General features: G+C 41.3%; 1 protein-coding gene and 1 pseudogene across 1 annotated transcript in view; one reads left to right on the top strand and one right to left on the bottom strand.

Moving 5' to 3' along the window:
• The window catches only part of WASHC5 (WASH complex subunit 5), a gene marked incomplete at its 5' end in the record, with an annotated part of 67,697 nt that overhangs the window by 2,070 nt on the left and 45,517 nt on the right, over positions 1-20,110 (bottom strand). Inside the window, 8 exon segments of the mRNA XM_006148031.2 lie at positions 946-1,033; positions 4,144-4,297; positions 11,959-12,055; positions 13,816-13,945; positions 15,450-15,553; positions 18,774-18,853; positions 18,942-19,044; positions 19,748-19,910. Coding sequence (XP_006148093.2) covers positions 946-1,033; positions 4,144-4,297; positions 11,959-12,055; positions 13,816-13,945; positions 15,450-15,553; positions 18,774-18,853; positions 18,942-19,044; positions 19,748-19,910 — 919 coding nt within the window.
• LOC102478402 (eukaryotic translation initiation factor 4B pseudogene) lies at positions 5,028-9,014 on the top strand (annotated as a pseudogene).

Here is a 20,110-nt window from a genome sequence, read left to right as displayed (position 1 = left end):
GGAGGGGGATGACTACAGCGAAATCTCTTCTCCATTCTCCTCTAGGGATTTTAGGCACGCATGCATGTGTGCCTGGTGTGATTTTCAAGCCTCTAGGTCTGGAACTTGAACTATGGTTGGCCATGTGGGAGTCCAGCATGTTAACAACACTACCTGCTTGCCCCTGCATGTTGTTTTTCTTAAATTTAGAGACAGTTCTCTGACAGAATTGTTTAATTATAGTCAGCATTTATAATAGAGCAAATTTCTAAATCTTTTCATCTATAGTTTATTTTTTGGGAAGTTATTAGGAAGTTCTGAGAGCTGATACATATTTGTCTAATATGTCTGCTAATTATTTTTTATTTTATACTAGGTCTTTATTTGTAATTTGTTTTGACAATGCAGAAGATATAAAGGGACTGATTAGCTATGTTTTAGCTACATAATGAACTAATTGTACCAGTACCATCTATCAATTAATACTCCTTTCCCCCCCTAATTCGAGAAGTTATTTTTCCTTTTATACAAATCAACATCTGTAGTCATGTAGAATTTTAGTTGTGGCATGAAGCCAACCAGCTCACTTTGGGAATGAAGTTACTGTGGAGAAGAAAGAACAAACCACACATGTTCTAAAATGGTTAGTTCTCTACCCTGGCCACTGAAGGAATTTTCTCCTGGTTTGTTCATCTTAATTCCTCCTGATTTGGGTGAATTACAGACAGGGGGAAGGCATGGAAGAGGGTGAGAAGAGGGACAGTGTTAAGATCTGTCCTCTTGTAAAATACTTCGCATGGTGGAGAAAGTAGGAATCTTAGGGCTGTGGGGCAGAGCAATAGTCAGGGGCTCGGAGGTACCCACTGCGAATGACCTAGTGACTTCACTCCTAATAAGTCCAGGGCTAGTATTATTACCTTCTTTTCATGAGTAGGTTATTAATGTTCTTTACTGTCTTTCACTTACCCTCCTGGGTAGCTTTGTGTACCGAACGTAATCCTCCAGGAACAGAAGGGCACCCACAACATCTGCAGGCATTTCAGGTATCTTCTGGCTGTGCAGAGAACAGTCTGGATCAATGGACTGCTATGCCCATGACTGACACTGTCTAAATACTGAAAGACTGTGTGACAGATTACCAAATGAAATCAAAGACCATCCTCTTGATTCCTATGAAGTCACTATCCTGATAACATCTCAACTTCTCTACATGGTTTGCTTCGGCTTTCACAATATGATCCCTGCTACCTACCCAGTATCTATCATCTTCCTCTGTTCTCCCTCTGCACTTTCTGATTCAACGCAAGGCAAGCCTCTTCTTTCCTATCCCCACAATCTTTGCAGCTACTTTTGCCTGCACACTTATTTGGAAGTAAACTTCTAGATATTATTCATGTCTTAGTTTGGGTACTTTCTCCATGAAGTCCTCCCTGAATCCTGCTGGGGCAAGTACTCTTTTCCTATGCTCTCATACTTGGTGTCCTTCTCGAAGCCTCCACTGCAGTTGTAGTGTGCTGGCCTGCCATCTAAAGTGTAAACTCCCGAGCGGCTGGGCTACATCTTCACCTCGCTATCCTTAGCAACTGGATTGGACCTGGAACATTACTGTACATTTGAGGATGTCAAATACAGTTCCTAACAATTTTTCATATGGGATCTTACTCATGTATTCATTCATTCAACAATGGTATTGCCAAGCATTGTTGTAGAGCGAGGAATACAGCAAAGTGCACAATCGTCTCCTTATAGACACTTACATTTTTATTTATATCAAAAAGACTTCTGAGATGCTAAAACTATTTCCAATTTAGGTCCCAATCAGCATCTTCTAATAAACATAAGTTTATGGAACTGGCTGACTGATTTATTTCTCTAATGATTTGTTACGTTTGAAAAGAGGCTTAATAGTGACTACCTAGAAAACTTGCACCGCTCTCATGGTTTCAGAGTGTGACTAGGGCTGTAATTACTCTGCTTGGGACAAGGGGAAGGTAGGAATCTCCACGCATCTCAGGTGCCATATGTTATTTTGCTTAGTTGAATCAGAAACTGAGTTGCAGTCGGACTCCTGGTTCCTGATGATCACTCTCAGAGTTGCTGATAACTTGCTGGCCTAGAGCCACACTTTACATGCTGGACAGTCATTAGTGAGGAAGAAGGACCTGCCATTAGTTGACAGATAGGGAACCATGGTTGGTGACAGTCAGGTGTGTGGTTACTTTCTGATAACCCCCTACATATCTGTCCCCTCCATGGTCCTGGGCAGATGCACTAGGCTTCTAGGTACCTTTGCTTTCCTTTCCAGTTGACCTCTCTTTCACTTTTGAGACTTCCCCATCCTTCTGAGCTTTTTACTTTTCAACCGTAAAAAATCCTTTTGAGGGGCCGGTAGGTGGCATGGTGGTTAAAGTGCTGGACTTCCACATGGCCGACCATGGTTCAAGCCCCAACCTGGTGGCTTGTTTTCTCACTTTCCTTTCCTCTCTGGACAAATTAAAAAAAAAAAAGAAGAAAAAATAATTCTTTGGAAAATCATATGTCCTAGACAAACAGTCAGTGTTTGTTGTTCAATTCATTTAGATGAGGAGGAACTGCCCTGATTGCAGCTCATGGGAACAAGATGTCAGGATTTAAAAAGAATGCAAAATCCATATGAACTGCTGGGTTACAACAGATGTTAAGATCCCACTTCTGTGCTTCTAGTTACCTTCTGTCGTGGGTCCAGGGTGAAGGAGCTGAATAGCCTTTCCACTCTAAGGGGAGGGCTATATTTAGAATATGGGTCTCAAGTCTGAGAAGCTACATTTTAAGATAGTAACAAACTGGAACACCCAGAAGTCATGTAGTATGTATGGTGAGTAGCCTCCAAAACTATAGCATGTCAGGGACAGGTAGAAGGGGCTTATCTAAAAAAAGAGAAAGACCTAAGGCGGCAATTAATATTAAGAAATTGAAGTGAGGTTTCAAAGTAGGGAGGCTGTGTTTATTCTGGGTAATTACAAAGGGAAGGAAAAAAGTTCAGTGAGGGGACAGACTGTGATGTAGCAGAACATGATACTCTGCTAGGCAGACCACATGGGAGAACACAGACCTCTCAGAGTGCCCTGGGCACACATATGACCATGATGAGAACTGACAGAGGCTGGGGGGTAGATCACAGCATACCCATTGGGGGTGCTTCTCTCTGTCTCTCGCTCATGAAATAAACAAATAAAACTTAAAGAAAAAAAGAAAACAAGCTCAATGAGTAAAATTTTCAGAGTTGTGGGTTCCTACTCATCACAATCACAAATTTTCTAATGCTGAGAACAACTCTCTCTACCAATGTACTCTGTTGCTTCCAGAGTTAAAACAGCCTCCTAGATGGGAATGTTCCAGCAGAGGCTGAATGACTTCTCATCAGGGATGTCTTAGAGCTGATTCATACACTTAGAAGGTAGTCAGTTAAATGCCCTCTGCATTTCCTATTTAAGGAGTCAGTGACGTTTTGTGAGAACCTGGAAGATGGTTCTCATTAATTAGTCTTTAAGTTACATTGGTAAAATGACCAAGTTGTAAAATTCAAAATTCCAAGTTACATGACAGGTTAGCAAGCTGACCCTTTAGGATAACAGAAGAGATGACTCAGAACCCACTATCTCATGGAAAAAATTCTTTTTCCTATTCTAGGAAACCCGCATTTTGGAGGTGGGGAGAACTAGCGAGAATTACAGCTTTATAAGCTCTGCATCTTTTGTATGATTTCTGTTTCATTTCACATCAGGAACTCAGACTTCACCTAGCTTTTGATACTGATATGTTCTCTGACTCCCAATGAAGTGTGTGGAACCTTCTGTTGGAAGTGGTCAGAATACAGGGGCAAACTGAGATCTGAGAGCTGGATCCAAAATGGCCCTTTCTTCCTCATTGTGGCTACTAATTGTGGTCATGACTCATCCTTGGAAAGTCACTGGCTGTACGCCTAAAGGAGTTCCCCACCTGGATGATAAAGGATGGGCACACCTGTAATTGCTCCAAGCAAGATGTGCCCTGACCTGCTTTGCAGAGAAGGACAAGCAGGCATTTCTCATCTCTACAAGGGTGACAATAAGAGGAATTGGCATGCAAAGTTAAAACCAGCTTTTGTGACGTTAAGTTCCATTTATTCCTGTTGGTCTTCTGTACCTTGTACATTGCTCCACTGTGGAGCGGATAAACTGACCGATCAGTGCCAGGAACTGTTCGGTGTACCGAGAATGAAACTGCTTCAGCAGAGTGAGCAGTCCCAGGACAAGTGGTGGCCAATCAACAGGGTCAGTAGGTTTTCGGCAGACCATGCCTGCAAGGGAATGAATTAAAGATTGAGTGAAGTAATTGCCTTTGGTAACATGAAGCACACATTAACTCTCGTGAATGTGAAGATGTTAGCACAAGTGAATGTCAAATCACTGTAGATAGTTAGTTGAAGGGAAAGACAATTCTGAATTAGATTTTGAATTACCCACAAAATTGATAGAGCATTCTAGTAGTCTGAAGCATTAAAAATAATTTTTATAATTATTATTACTGTTTCTTTTTGGTTATACAATTATTGTATATTACTGTAGAAAAGCTTAAGGAAATGGGTAAATGTAAATGAGGAAATCAAAATCAGCTTTAACTGCCTCTTGTTAATGGCATACTAGATACCCTGAACTACTCTTCTAAGTGAATATAATTAAAATGCTGGCTAAAATATTTTAAAATTAACTTTTTTTTGCACATTACTGAAATAAATGATTTATTTATAAATGAAAACAAATGAACAATGAACAGTATCTCAAAGGTTGAAAAAAGCAACACAGTACTGAATGCACAACTTTTGATTTTCTTCAGATTCGGTTTTTGTGGGTTTTTGTTGTTTTATAATTTTCCTAGAGGGTGTGTGCTCTTGCTGGAGAGACAGAGAGAGTGAGCACAGCGAGTGCACTCCCCAGGGGGATGGCCACAGTACAATCCCTCCTTCATTCTCCTCAAAGGATTTTGGGCATGCATACACACACCCAGTATTTCTCAAGGTACCAGGTCTAGGACTCAAACTGTGTAGTTGGTCACATGGGATCCAGACATTTTAACCACCATGCAACCAGTTGGCCTGCATTTTGTGATTTAATTATACAAAGATGAGTCAGTTCTGCAACCTACCTAAAAATATTTACTTATTAAAACTACACCAATACTTTAATCAACTATACAAAAAAGATAATGAGACAAACATGTGCATTTATAGAACTGCATATCAGCCAGGCCAGATCCCTGCAGAGGGAATTCCCAGCATCACCTCATTCATCTGTGAGGGCACAGAGCAATCCTTGTTCAGACGGGCACACCCATCTAACTTGTCTGGCATGGTCAGACCTCTCCTTCCTGATGGCTTCTTCTTGCTTATGGATGTGCACGTCCACTTGTCTGCTTCTTAGAGCACACGTTTACCTTCCTCATCCACCAGCCCTTGGAGGAGGACTGGGGCCACGCAGATGATTGATTCAACCCATTCTTCAGGGAGGGTTTCTGGGTGGCCTTCTTCTGTCATCATATCTAGAATCAGATGAGTTTCCATAGCTGCTTCTTTTTTTTTACATCTTGCTGAAGGAGAGTTTTGAAAAACAAAACTACAAACTCGGCTATTCCCCAGAAAAAAATCTGTTATCAAAGATAACCTCTAGCCTTTGCGTTCTTCCTCCCTCTCCCAACATGGCGGCCTCAGCAAAAAAGAATAAGAAGGGTAAGACTATTTCCCTAATAGACTTTCTGGCTGAGGATGGGGGTACTGGTGGAGGAAGCACCTATGCCCCCAAACCAGTGAGCTGGGTTGATGAAACAGATGACCTAGAAGGAGATGTTACAACCAGTTGGCACAGTAACGATGACGATGTGTATAGGGCACCTCCAATTGATCGTTCCATCCTTCCCACTGCTCCATGGGCTGCTCGGGAACCCAATATTGACCGGAGCTGTCTTCCCAAATCGCTACCCTACACTGCTTTTCTAGGGAACTTGACCTATGATGTGACAGAGGACTCCATTAAGGAATTCTTTAGAGGATTAAATATCAGTACAGTGTGATGACCAGGTGAACCCAGCAATCCAGAGAAGTTGAAAGGCTTTGGATATGCTGAATTTGAGGACCTGGATTCCTTGTTTAGTGCCCTGAGTCTCAACGATGAGTCTCAGGAGAATTCAAGTAGATGTTGCTGATCAAGCACAGGAAAGACAGGGATGACTGTTCCTTTGGCAGAGATAGAAATCAGGATTCTGATAAAACAGATACAGACTGGCTGGCCCTTCCTGCCACAGCTTTGATGACTACCTACCTAGAAGAGGTGATGATAGCTTTGGAGACAAGTATCGAGATGGTTACTATTCAGACTGGTATCGGGATGGGTATTGGGACGGCCCCCATAGAGACATGGATCAGTATGGGGGCCAGGATCGCTATGATGACCGAGACAGCAGAGACTGTGATAGAGGCTATGATTCCAGGATAGGCAGTGGCAGAAGAGCATTTGGTAGTGGGTACCGTAGGGATGATGACTACAGAGGAGGTGGGGACCGCTGAGAAGACTGATAGAACAGGTGGGACAATCGGTCATGGAGCTCCAGAGATGATTACTCTTGAGATGATGATAGGCAAAACGACATAGGTCCTTCCGAAAGACCCAAAATGAATCTAAAGCCTCGGAGTACTCCTAACGAAGATGATTCCTCTGCTAGCACCTCCCAGTCCAGCCGAGTGGCTTCTATCTTTGGAGGGACAAAGTTTGTTGACACAGCTGCTAGAGAAAGAGAAGTAGAAGAAAGGCTACAAAAGGAACAGGAGAAATTGCAGCGGCAGTTGGATGAGCCCAAACTAGAATGATGGCCTCGGGAGAGACATCCAAGTTGGCGAAGTGAAGAAACTCAGGAACGGGAAAGGTTGAGGACAGGAAGTAAGTCATCAAAGACTGGGACCTCAGCCACATCTGGCAGAAGTAAGTCAGACCAGGATGCACGAAGGAGAGAGAGTGAGAAGTCTCTAGAAAATGAAGCACTCAGTAAGGAAGAAGACTGTCACTCTCCAACTTCTAAGCCTCCCAAACTAGATCAGCCTCTAAAGTAATGCCAGCCCCTCCACCAAAAGGAGAATGCTTGGGTGAAGTGAAGTTCTAACCCTCCTGCCCAATCTCAGAGCTCAGACACAGAGCATCAATACCCTACTAGTGGTGGAGGAAAAGTAGCTTCAGCTCAACCCTCTGAGGAAGGACAAGCCAGGAGAGATGAAAATAAAGTAGATGGGATGAGTGTCCCCAAAGGCCAAACCGGGAACTCCAGCTGTGGTCCAGGAGATGGAGGGAACAAAGACCACTAGGAGTTAACCTGAGCCAAAGAAAGCTGAAGAAAATCCAGCCTCCAAGTTCAGTTCTGCAAGCAAGTATGCTGCTCTGTCCATTGATGGTGAAGATGAAAATGAAGATTACACTGAATAGACCTCTTCGTCCTGTGCTTTCTCTTTGTCTCTCTTCACCCTGGAACACTCAAGAGCAAATCAAGCCTCTATCCAGACAAGACAAAATAAAATTCACAATCTCCTGAAAAAAAAAAAAAAAAAAGATAACCTCCATGGGGACTGATTCTGGCTGTCCAATACTTGTCCGTTCGAGATGGAAACCATCATGCTTCCCATTCCCTGCTTCAGAGCTGCTGAAGAGCTTGGACCTAAAGCTTCCCTAAAATTATCTTTAAGTACAATATTAAGGCCAGCTGATGGCATGGTGGTTAAGGTGGCTGGATCCCACATGACTGACTGCATGGTTTACCTGGACCTGGCAGCTTGAAAAACATTCCAGGCATGTGTCCATATGTACCTGTGGAGGGCGACAGCCCTACCGCGGACCGCGCCCTGAGATGGCGCCGAGCGGAACTCTCTTACTCGCGTGAAGAGTAAACAGGTTCCAGGAAGTTCCTAACCCGGAACGCGTGCATTTGGGGTCTAGCCAATAACAAGTCGCATGATCAGCACGGGACTCTCACACACAGCCCAGATGATAGGTTACATTCACTTCCGTACACGTGTACACAACACTGATTGGCCATTTTACTCTTTTTATTCTGGCCCGTCTCGGGGCGCGCGGGCGGACGGCTGACTACTTTGGGAAATAAAGAGACCGTTGGAGAAGACCGCCTTGTGTGTGTCCTTTTTAGTCTGCGGCAGCGTCACGGGCAGCGACATGTACCCAAAAGCCTGAAAGGAGAATGATGGAGAAGGGACTGTGCTGTGGCCATCCCATGGAGGGGTGCTTTTCACTTTCCCTCCTCTGACTCTGGTAACTGCACGCGCCCTTTAGCAAATTTAAAAATAAACACATAAACATGAAATTGTTATAAGAAAAGAAGCTGCACAAGTCAAGAAAGTGGAGTTGGCTTTTTCACTAAGGATTTCTTCCAAAATGTGGAGACCTTGACATTCTCCATGGATGGCTACATGGGAAACAGGAGACAGATCCTAGGGCCTTCAGGGGGAACACAATGCTGAGAAAGAACGAAGTTGGAAGACTTACATAGCCTGGTTTCAACAGTCACTGTAAAGTTATAGTAAGATAGTATTGGCATAAGGATAGAAAAACAGGTCAATGGAACAGAACAGAGAATCTAAAAAGAAATCCACCCTTTGAATTTTCAAAAATATACCAAATAATTTAATGAAGAAAGAAGATTCTTTTCAGTAAATGGTATGGAAACTGGACAATCTTACAGAGGGAAAAATGAACTCTGACTCCATCCTCACACTGTACACAATAAGTAATGTGAGATGGACAACATTCCTTTGTGTAAAAGCTAAAATAGCAGCTCTCTTGAGAAAGACTTAGCAGAATAGTTTTATTAATTTGAGGTGTGCAAATTTAGCACACAGAAATTTCTTAGTACACAGAAAAGACTAATTATAAAGGAAAAAAAATGGACAAATTGGGGGCCAGCAAGTGGCATGGTGGTTAAGGCTCTGGACCTCCCACATGGCTGAATGCAATTCAAGTCCCAGACCTGGTGGCTTGCCTTCTCACTTTCCCACTCTCTCTCTCTCTGGTGAGCACATACACCCTATAGCAAATCAAATAAATAAGCAAATAAATAAATAAATAATTAACTAATTCTTTAAATATATATATATAAAAATAGACAAATTGGACATTGTCAACAGTAAAAACTACAGGGTTGTTGGAAAAGTCATGATGTCTTTTTTCTATTTTTCTATTTTTTTTCTATGTAAAAATGTGTCATGACTTTTCTGATAACCCAATAATTTAAATCACCTGTAGAAAATAGACAAGTCACAGTGTATGTATGAGAAAATGTTTGTAATACATATATTTAACAAGGAACTTCTGTCTACAATAGATAAATAACTCCTACGACTTTGTAGTAAATAGCAAACAACTCAATTTAAAAATGGGCAAAAGACCTGAACAGATGCTTCACAGAGAAAGATATTAAGGAATGGGCAATCGCATATTTAAAAGCACTAGATATCATTAATCATCAAGTTAAGTTAAAACTACAAGAAAACACCATACATAGTCATCTGAATGGCTCAAACATTAAAAAGACTGACACCATCAAATGCTGGTGAGGATGTAAATGTGTATACAGAGTCATTGTCTGTGAGACTATAATGGTCATAACCACTTTGGATGAAGGACTGGCTGCTTATTATAAAGTTATACTGATCAGACAGACCCTCCCAACACACCCCCCAGATCCCATATTTGGGTTTTTGTAAAGATCTGGAAATCTCTTTCTTAAGTCAGCAGTGCTAGAATAGGCTATTCTGAATTACCTAATCTAGGCTTGGCAATTATCTAACTCAGGTTGGATAGTTTTGATTTTGACTTAGGTCCACTGTATGATGCCTACATGCATGTGAGAACATGAAGACCTAATCCGTTAGTACTTAGTATAGAGAGATAAGCCTTTCTAGGTGGGCAGAAAAAGTGATGTTAGAAAAAACTTCTGCTACAGAATGCCAAAAGCCTTCCTTAGGGCCTAGCCCTGTAGCTCAGTAGTTATAGGAGCCGATCCCCATGGCTGACTTCAGTTCGAGTCCTGGTCCTGCAGTTTGGAAGATATGCTGAGTGCAGGTGCATGAGTGCCCCAAATCCAGACAAGATGGAAAAATGGAGAAAAAAGGACTGTGACATGACCATGCCCCCCTGGGGAGTACTTTCTTTTCTCTCTGTTTCTTTGTCTCTCTCTGGTGAGCACATTCACCTTCCGGCTATTAAAAACAAAACAAAACAAAACAAAAAACAACAAAAAAACCCAAAACCTTTCTTAGAAGACAGACCAAGTTGGGTGTGCATTTCTTATTTAGCCTTGAGAACAATGCCCCTGAAGTTAAAGGAATGTTTGTAGTATATAGAGACTGACGTTTTCCCCTCAGACCTGCTTTTCTTTCATGTGATTCTTGTGTTAACTTGTTACTTTCTAATTCATAAAAGTAACTGTGGATTTGCAGAATTCGTAAAGGTTTTCTTTTAAGATCTGGGAATTCCATGGGAGAGTGACATGCTTTCCAAGAGCAGCTGTATAATCAAGGTGCCAGACCTCAACCACATGTATGATTTCAAAAGAAATTACTGTAGAAGGAGAGCAGTGAACAAATACTTCTAAGTATAAACTTCACGGTAAACTTGGGATGGCCCTTTAAGTTGATCTTGACCAATATACAGAAAGGGATTTTGGGCCCATTGAGCGCTCACTCTGTACAAGGTACTGTGACTTGGTGAGTGACTGCGGTGAAGCCCGAATCCAAACCCACATTCGTTCCCTCCCTCCCGCAGTAGGTATCCAGTGGGGGCACCACACTCTGCTCTCCATGGAATAACAGGTACTGCTATGGGAACAGCGTCTAGGGCTGATCAATGTTTTTGAATGAGAAAATAACATTAAAGAGATTTCACATTTTTACCCTATAAACGTGAATAAAATAAAAAGGGAACTACGTTAAGGAAGCAATACATTCTGGCATCTCTGGGTAGGAAAAAATAACATGGTTACATTGGTAGAAATGTTCTTCTAATGCTTTTAAAGTAAATTAAACTCTACAGTGGAGTTTTAAAATTCCACTTAGTTGGATACAAAGTATTAGAGACAGAAATATTTGAGAATCTATTAGGTAATTATGAAAAGGTTCATCTGTGACAAAAAAAAATTAGGGTTCTACTGTGGACAGAGCACATATGTTAAAAGCCTTTGGCATCTACTGTTTGCCCTGCATAATTTGACATGTAATCATACATTTATAAAATCCTAGCTAGTTCTGCATTAGTCTTATCGCCTAACTGTATTTTTAGTCTTCACATCACAGTTTCAGATACACACCAGGCATATGACACTTGTTGAAAGGATAAAACATTGGGACCAGCAGATGGTGTAATGGTTAAGTCACTGGACTCCCATGTAGTTGACCGCAGTTTGAGTCCCTGACTTGGAGGCTTAAAATTCACTCCGGGCGTGTGTGCATGTGTGCCTAAGATCCCAAGAGGAGAATGGAGAAGAGATTGTGGCGTGACCATCCCCTCCTGAAGAGTGATTTCTCATTTTCTGTCTCTCTGGTGAGTGCATGTGCCCTGTAGCAAAAATCTCTCCAAAAAAGGGAAAGGATAGAACATTAACCAGAAGAAAATTCTTTCATACTATAATGAGCTGCCTAAACATTAACAAGAAAGGAAAAACAGAGGTCACATATATTCTCCACTGTTGGATAATGAACCCTTGGAAAGGTGGACCTTACTGGCTTGATTTTAAATCCACTATCTACATTTCAATAAAGGGCACCGTATTTCAAAGGCACAACAAAGGAGTTTCATAAACGTGCACATAACTAAGAAAAGATCTCCTATCTGACACAGTATTCTACTCAGTGGCTGGCTAGATAATCCATTGCTGTTGTAACTTATTGCAAAGAATAAATTGTCAATACAATACCTAGATTTTTGTTGTACTGAAGTTTTGGCAACTGAGCGATCAAAAACAGAAAGTTGACAACTGGGAAATAAGGTAAGCGCTTTGTTGTTATGTATATCTGGAAAGAGAAAGGTAAGAAAAATGGATGATTTCTTCGCATTGCACAATATCACAGAACACATTTTCAAAATAATTGCAATGTGCTCTTCAGACTACTCAAAACTTGGGTGGTTCCTTAATTAGCCACCTTTAAAGTTTTATTTAACACTCCGGACTCTACCCAAACATAAATAATTGATATTTAACCATTAGCCCTTCTGGAAAAAGAATAATTGTGCTTAGAGATTAGCAGTTACTTTCTCCCTGAATCCTGTTAATGTCGTTAATAAATAAAGAGGAAATAAGGTGATGAGCAACAACGGGAAGAGAAAGCAAAATAAAGAGTGGGTAAGGTAGAGCTGGGTGGGGGGACAGAGGGAGGGAATGGGGAAGGAAGAGAGGGAGAGGAGAAAGAAACTGTACAGTAGCAAGTGGTAGGACGTGAGCAGAAAGGGAAGCTCTCCTTTACCATCTGTTTTATCCTGGACAACATCATGGAGCAGTCTCTCAGTTCATATGGCAAGAAGTACAGTTAAGGTATCCACAGCCATGCCCATCCTTCCAGTTGGCCCTGGATCCCTCAGGAGTCAGGGGAATACAGTGGTTAGGAGCACAGGCTCTAGATTGCCCGCTCTACCACTTACTACTGTGGAGGCTGGTGAAGGTGGTAACCTCGCTGAGCCCCAGGGCCTCACTTAGTACAGGCTGAATAGCCCTTATCCGAAATGGTTTTTTCGGATTTTGGATATTTTTAGATTTTTGGAATATTGCATATACACTATGAGGTATTTTGGAAATGGGACTCAAGTCTGAACATGGAATTCATTTATTCACATACTCCTTCCACACATCTCCTGATAACTGCATACAATTTTCTATATTGTAGTATTTTGATGGAACCCATAGCATGATGTCAGGTATGGAAATTTCCCCTTCTGGTGCCATGTTGGCACTCAAAGTTTCAAATTTTGGAGCATTTTGGATTTCAGATTAGGGCTGCTCAACTTGTAATGGCATATTTCACAGGGCTGCAGTGAGAGTACATGAGATCTTCCATAGTGGGATTTACACAGTGTTTGACACATAGTGAATACTCAAAAGCTATTAGGGACTATTCAGGTTCACAATCTTTTATCCAAAAGTCAAGGGACAGTACAGATTTTAGAATTTCAAATTTTATACATTTTAGAAAGGTAATAATACGGGTTCTAGGGTAACTCCCTACAATCAAAGTCATTGGTATTTATGGATCAAACCATATGAATATTCACACTAATAAGTACAAATAGCCTTATGTCAGTCCAGAACAGGTTTTGCCTGTGAGGTCTGGTATCAACTTATAAAAACATTTTTAGTTCCCAGAAGTGTTTCGAGTTCAGAGTTGCAGCAAATGGTCTGTAACCCATATTATTATGGTGATTACTATCAAATCAACCACAAGAATAAGCATCTTTGAGCAAGAAAGATGAAGGTTACCGTTTAGCTGCAGTTCAAATATCAAATCCCAGGCAAACCCTAAACTAATCCCTTAGAATGATACAACACTTTTCACTTTCTCACGAGCTTTGAATATTATCTCACTTGATTCTCACAGTACCAAGTCAGGTAGGGAAGGTGTGATCCTCTCCCTGCAAAGGGTAGAGAACCTAACTGAATGGAGGTTCTAGGTCAGAACCCAGTATCTCCTGATATTTTTGCACAGTGATCTGTTATCTGGGCAAAATCACCTTCTATACCACATCGTCCACCACTATCCCATTATATATTTTAATCATTAACCTTATTCAGAGGGTTGTGAATGCCAGCTGCCTCCAGATAGGCTGTAATTTCATATAAAAGTGTGTTATCTTCTTTAGGGTAAGGAAGCGAAGGGTCCTGATAGTGGGCTTCAATATCTGCTAGGAGAGCCCTAAATGAAGAAAAGAGTCAGTGACAGACATTAGTGATTAACTACATTTATACAACAGTAAGTGCAAGGCCAATGACATATTTTTTCTGGGCTTCAAGCTTCCTCACCTGTAAAATGAAGGTTTGATTCATCTGATTCTCAACTTTTGTTTCTTTCTATCTTTATTTTTTAGAGAGATTTTTTTTCTATAGGTGTGTGTGCGCACCAGAGAGGCAGAGAAACAGAAAGTGAAGACTCACTCCCTAGAAGGGATGGCCACGCAGCAATCCCTTCTCCTCCATTCTCCTCAGAATTTTAGGTATGCATGCATATGCACCCGGCATTTTTTTTTCCTTTGGAGAGGTTTTTGCTACAGGGCGTGTGTGCTCACCAGACAGACAGAAAGTGAGAAATCACCCCTTCAGGGGGGATGGTCACACAGCAGCCCCTTCTCCACCATACTTCTCTCTGGATCTTGGGCACACGAATACACGTGCCCGGCGTGAGTTTTAAGCCACCGGGTCTAGGACTTGAACCACGGTCGACTACACGGGAGTTCATCAACATAACCATTACACCATTTGCTGGTCCCCTAATTCTCAATTTCTACGCCTGTAAGTGGTTACATGGAAAACCTGACCTAGAATTGCTATATATTTTGGAGTCAGTGTTAACCAAATACTTTCACCATTCAAACTGTCATGAACTGATCAAACCAGTTCTCAATACTCACTCTGTCAAAACCACTGATTTAGGGATTGAATGGTATGGATTATTTACCTTTTTTATTTATTTTTTTAAAAGATTTTTGCTATAGAGCATATGTGCTTGTCAGAGACACAGAGAGGGACAGGGATACAGAGAGCAAGAAATAACCCCTCAGGAGGGATGGCCACACCACAATCCCTTCTCTTCCTTTCTTCTCTTGGGATTTTGGCCATGCACACATATGCGCCCAGCATGAGTTTCAAACCTCTAAGTCCAGGACTTGAATGCAGTTGGCCATGTAGGAGTCCAGTGACATAACTATTATGCCATCTGCTGGTCCTTGGATTATTTATCTTTAAGTAGAAGGCTGGAAAGGAGAGTGCTTGCTGGGGAGGTGCAAGACAGGAGTGTAGTTCAGGACACAAGGCTATGATCACTCCTGATAATCAACATATCTTCAATTACCCTTGGATGATAAGTGATTGGGCCTGTAGAAAGCCAGTTGTGGATTGTGGTAACTGCTGTCAAATCTGTGCAAATACCTAGCAGTGTCTGGTGCATGTTATGTGATCAATATATGTTGGATGAATAAATGGATCCATAAAAAGAAAAAAGGAGAGGGAGAGTGAAAAACACCAAAAGAACATACTGAAGAAGGGCTTCTGAAGGCAGATGTGATTATCCAAGGAAGGAAGCCTATGAATTCAGAGCCCTCTGCCCCCAAAAGACCTTAAATGTCTAAGAACTGGAGAAATCAGGGTGCTTGAGTGACGAACAATCCAGGCCCATAGACGGTTTTTCAAAACCTGGCACTTACTTATTGAGATTCTCCAAAGCAGCTGCCAGATGTTTGGAGTCAAACCGACAAGAATAATTTAATTCATTTGCGATCTGTTGTCTCAGAATCTGCATCTGCCCAACCTGTGATTGGCAAGAGAAAGGTACATATGAGCATCTCAAAGTGACAGTGATGAGGCAAACACAATGATGACAAGTTTTCCATTAGAAGGATCACAGCCTTCTACAGGAAACTGGAAGGATTTCCTGGACTGGTTCCATGGCCAAGACCCATATCATACCTGAGGGAGTATAAGACCCTTTAAGTCTGGATAGGCTCCTGCATGTCGACCTCACAATGTCTCTCAAATCTGTTTTATAAAGTGATCCATTCTGGACCAGCTGGTGGTGTGCTGGTTAAGGTAGGTGGACCTCATATGGCTAATTGCATAGTTCGAGTCCTGGACCTGGCAGCTTGAAAAACATGCCAGGCGTGTACATGTGCATGCCTACCCAAAATCCCAAATGAAGGGAAAAGTGGAGAAGGGATTGTGGCACAGCCATCCTCCATGGAGGGGGGTGGTTTCCTCACTGTCCCAATTCCCTGCCCTCCCCTCCCTGCTCCCTCTTACCCCCTGCTGTGTCTCTCTTTGGTAAACACAAGCATTCTCTAGTAAATTAAAAAAAAAAAAAAAGTGACCCATTCATGTTCAGTTGTTTATGTTTGGAAGGTATCTTCTTTGGAGCTATATATACATATTTTTTAAAGAATTATTTTATATAACTTTATTTATTTTAATTTGACCAGAGAGGGTCAGAGTGAAAGAGAGAGAAAGAGAGAAAGAGGGGAAGTGAGAAAGCAAGCTGCCAGGTCCAGGACTTGAACCATGGTCCCTTAACCACCATGCCACCTGTTGGCCCCTGGAGCTATATTTTCAATATTTTGAAAATCTGCTCTCCAAGTTTAGTAGCCACTCCGAGAAGTCCTCCTTCCTTTTATTTCTACTAAACAAACTTTCTCCAGCCCTAATGACGTCATTTTACTCCAGGATTCTCAAATTTGGTGAATATGTCTTCCCACATCACTCGAGATCACTTAATTATGAAGATTACAAAAAGCTATTTTAATCTGTTTTTGAATTGCTAACAGAAATACCTGAGCTAGGTAATTTCATAAAGAAGTTTTAGAGGTTTATTAATAAATTCATGATTCTGGTGGTTGGAAAGGTCAAAGACCTAAGCCTACAGCACGGTGTAGAGAAGCACAGAAATGGCAGGCATGTGCGGAAAGAGAGAGCAGCTTGTTGTTTCTCTCACAGAGTAATTAGTTCTCACGAGGACTAACCCCTTCTCATGAGATCTAAAACTCACTCTCTAGGTCCCATGAGCCATCATTAATGCAGTCAGGAGAGTGCTTCCTCCACGATGCAATCACTGTGAACCAATCACTGCCAACTAGGCTTCACCACCTCCAAACACCAAATCCCAAGACAAGAAATTTGGGGAGAAAAACTGTAACAATAACCTATATAAAATCTCTGAAGAAGGCCCCTCTAGTAATAACTGTCTAATCCAGGGGTTATTAACCTTAATCTTTAACCCTTTAACTGAGGGATAATTCGGGGTTCTCCGGACCTCTTTGGGAATTTGGTGAAGCCTATGTACATCATCTCAGAATAATGCTTTTAAATGCACAAGATAAAACACAGAGGAGAAAATGGAAGCCAATGATGATAAAATATAATTAATTAACCTATTAAAAGAAAAAAAATTGTGGTTTAGAATTAAGACAACTTGGTGAATCAAGTATAGTACTTTCAAAGAATCGAGGAACATAGATGATATTTGGAGACAGCTTTCTGCTAGGTAATAGGATTGACTTTGGGTCAGTTTTGAGACAGAGTTCAGTTTTTTATCTATAAACTTGTGAGCATATAATAAAGTCAATAGTATGCTCTTTGAAGAGCTGCTTTGAAGACTTCCTTTGATCTCTCTAGACCCCCTAGAGGGCAGACTCAGGTCTGTCCAACCTGAGGGAATTTTTCGCTCTTCATGAAAGGTTTTCCAACAACTAGAATCGTAGTTTAAGATGCTCTCAATGTCTGACAATCACGAGGCTAAGGGAATGTCAGACCTATATACATAAGGGGACATCTAGCACAACTATCGGCTCCTTGTTTTATCAGTTCTGTTGATTTTAGTGCTCAAAAGTAAACGAAACGAACTACTCACTACAATTATGGGGCGTATGTTGTGAGTCTGGTTGAGACACCAGTGAGTACTGTCTCATGAGTAACTTCATATAATTGGGAATAAGAAAATGGAATTTTTCCAAATTCCTTTAGCATTCTATTTTTTTAATGGTATGTGATACTTTTAATTGTGAATCGTGGTTTTCCACCAGGAAATCTATCTTTCCTACTCGATTTTAAGTAGGCTTTCTGAGGCAACAGTGTTTCATTTAACTGTCTCTCATAGTGGCTGGCCATGCCCTGTATGTAATGGATGTTCAAAGGTTGTTGGACGTCTCTAATCATCAAAGGATGAGAGAACAACATGAAGATGCGAAGGGAGTTACTGCCACAAGGCAAGGGCAGGAAAGCAGATGATGGGATTCTGAAATAAGCTGGATTTCCATATGGTAAATAAATTTCATTAGTCTTTCTTACTCATTTCCAAAGATGCAGTCTTTTAGTTACAGCATAAGGAACCTGGCTTTCTAACATTTGTATAGATACAAGAAGGGAAGCAGACAATTCTAATGATGACTTGGAGCAGATTAGGTCTATTTATCAATACATCAGTAAAGTAAATAAACTTGTTTTATAAGGATGAAAAATCTCAGGTCCTTGTGTGAAAAGGCCAAAAGGCATTATCAAAAAGAACCAGTTTTCTGGAGCAAAAGGAAAACAACAGGCTCATAAGAAGCCTAATTAAGAATAGGCCCAGAAGGGAAGATAAAGAAATAAATTTAGACATAACAATAAATGAAGTATAATATTTGTTTTAACGATAAAAGGAAGAGAGGCTTTTGGGGGGCAAAGAAAGTAACAGTTAAAAAATACAGTATTGATGGGACTAGCAGTTGGCGTAATGGCTATGTCACTGGACTCCCATGGAGTTAACTGAAGTTTGAGTCCTAGACCCGGTGGCTTAAACTCATGCTGGGCGTGCATGTGTGTGCGTGCCCAAGGTCCTGAGAGAAGAATGGAGACGGGATTGCACCGTGCCCATCCCTCCGGGGGGGTGATTTCTCACTTTCTGTCTCTTTTTCTGGCGAGCGTACACATCCTATAGCAAAAACCACTCCAGAAAAAAAAAAAAAAAAACGGTATTGATTATCATCCTGTCTTCCACAACGTACCTTCATTATAGCCTCAAGATAAGCAGTCCAAATCTTCTGTGTTTTGGCAATGGCAGAAAGATAAATTTTATTCGAATTTGCTGAAAAGTTAAAACATAATTTTCTCTTTAGTAAATCTGGAAAGGCTACAGTGCTTTCTCCACCTCCGGCTACGTGCAGGACACTTACCTACAATACTTTTCAGGGGGCTGACAGCATTCATGAGGGTTTTTAAAGTATCCTGAACAGTTCTGTCTCTCAGGATAATTTTCTGAAACATACTGAGGAAATTCTAGAAACAAGAAGGCATGATCAAGAACCTAAACAATCAATAAAACAAATAAATACGCCAGTTAACTAAAATGCTCTGCAGAGCAGAAACGGGTCCTAAGTGACACAAAGACTACAAACAAGATGACAGAGGATAGCAATAGGTTCTAATTGGAAACATCCTTCCCTGGGGGAGATGCTGGCTTGAAAGATAAAAAGTCTCATCTTCTCAAGTTGAAAGTCACAAAAGTAAAAATACTATGCTAGCCAGAGAAACTGTAGTTTACTCTCAGTTCTTATCTATCCAACAGGAATTATATAGGCCCCATGTTATATAAGGAAGGATGAAAGGGATTAGGCCAATGACCTGGTAGTTAAAGGAGTCAGATTCCACATGGCCAAGTACACAGTTCAAAGCCCAGCCCTAGTGGCTTGAAAAACACACCAGGTTACGTGTATAATTGTGTTCCAAATCTTAGTAGGGTAGAGAGATGGAAGAGAAGGGATTGTGGCATGTCCATGGCCCATTAGTTTTCTCCCTCCCCCTCTGTCTCTCAGTCTCTCTCTGGCACGTGCATGGGTCTCCGGTAGAGGAAAAAATAAAGCATGTAAGAAAAATCAAGTCAAATGAGTTTAAATTGCCAAGCAAGATCTAGTCTCATCTCATCTAGTCTCATCTCTTCCTAAAGGTAGCAACCAGCAGGCATAAGAGCCAAAAAACTCACCTGTAACTCTTTTACAATCATAAAGCACAGAAGCCTGTCTAACCCATTCAGACCGAAAGTCCCCAAGGTGGTCTGGATTTCTGAAAAGAGGCGGCTGCTGGTCACTTCTTGATGAGTCTTCATGTCATACCATGTATTCAGCTGGTCTATGTGACAGGTCATTCTAAAACCAAAACAAACAAATCAAAAGCTAAAAAGCAGCTCAGAATTCATCCTACACAGCTGTGAAACTCAACAGGCTCTGAGGTATCAAACATGAACAACAGTCACGTAATTTGTGTTTTCTAATCTCTGTTCAAGGCACCAGTATATCTTCATGGTGACCACTCGATGGACCAGCAACATATAATTCTGCTGGTCCTG

The sequence above is a fragment of the Tupaia chinensis genome, unplaced genomic scaffold (genome assembly GCF_000334495.1).
Source record: "Tupaia chinensis unplaced genomic scaffold, TupChi_1.0 Scaffold000227_1, whole genome shotgun sequence".
Classification (NCBI taxonomy): domain Eukaryota; kingdom Metazoa; phylum Chordata; class Mammalia; order Scandentia; family Tupaiidae; genus Tupaia; species Tupaia belangeri.
This window is presented reverse-complemented; position numbering and strand designations above follow the sequence as displayed.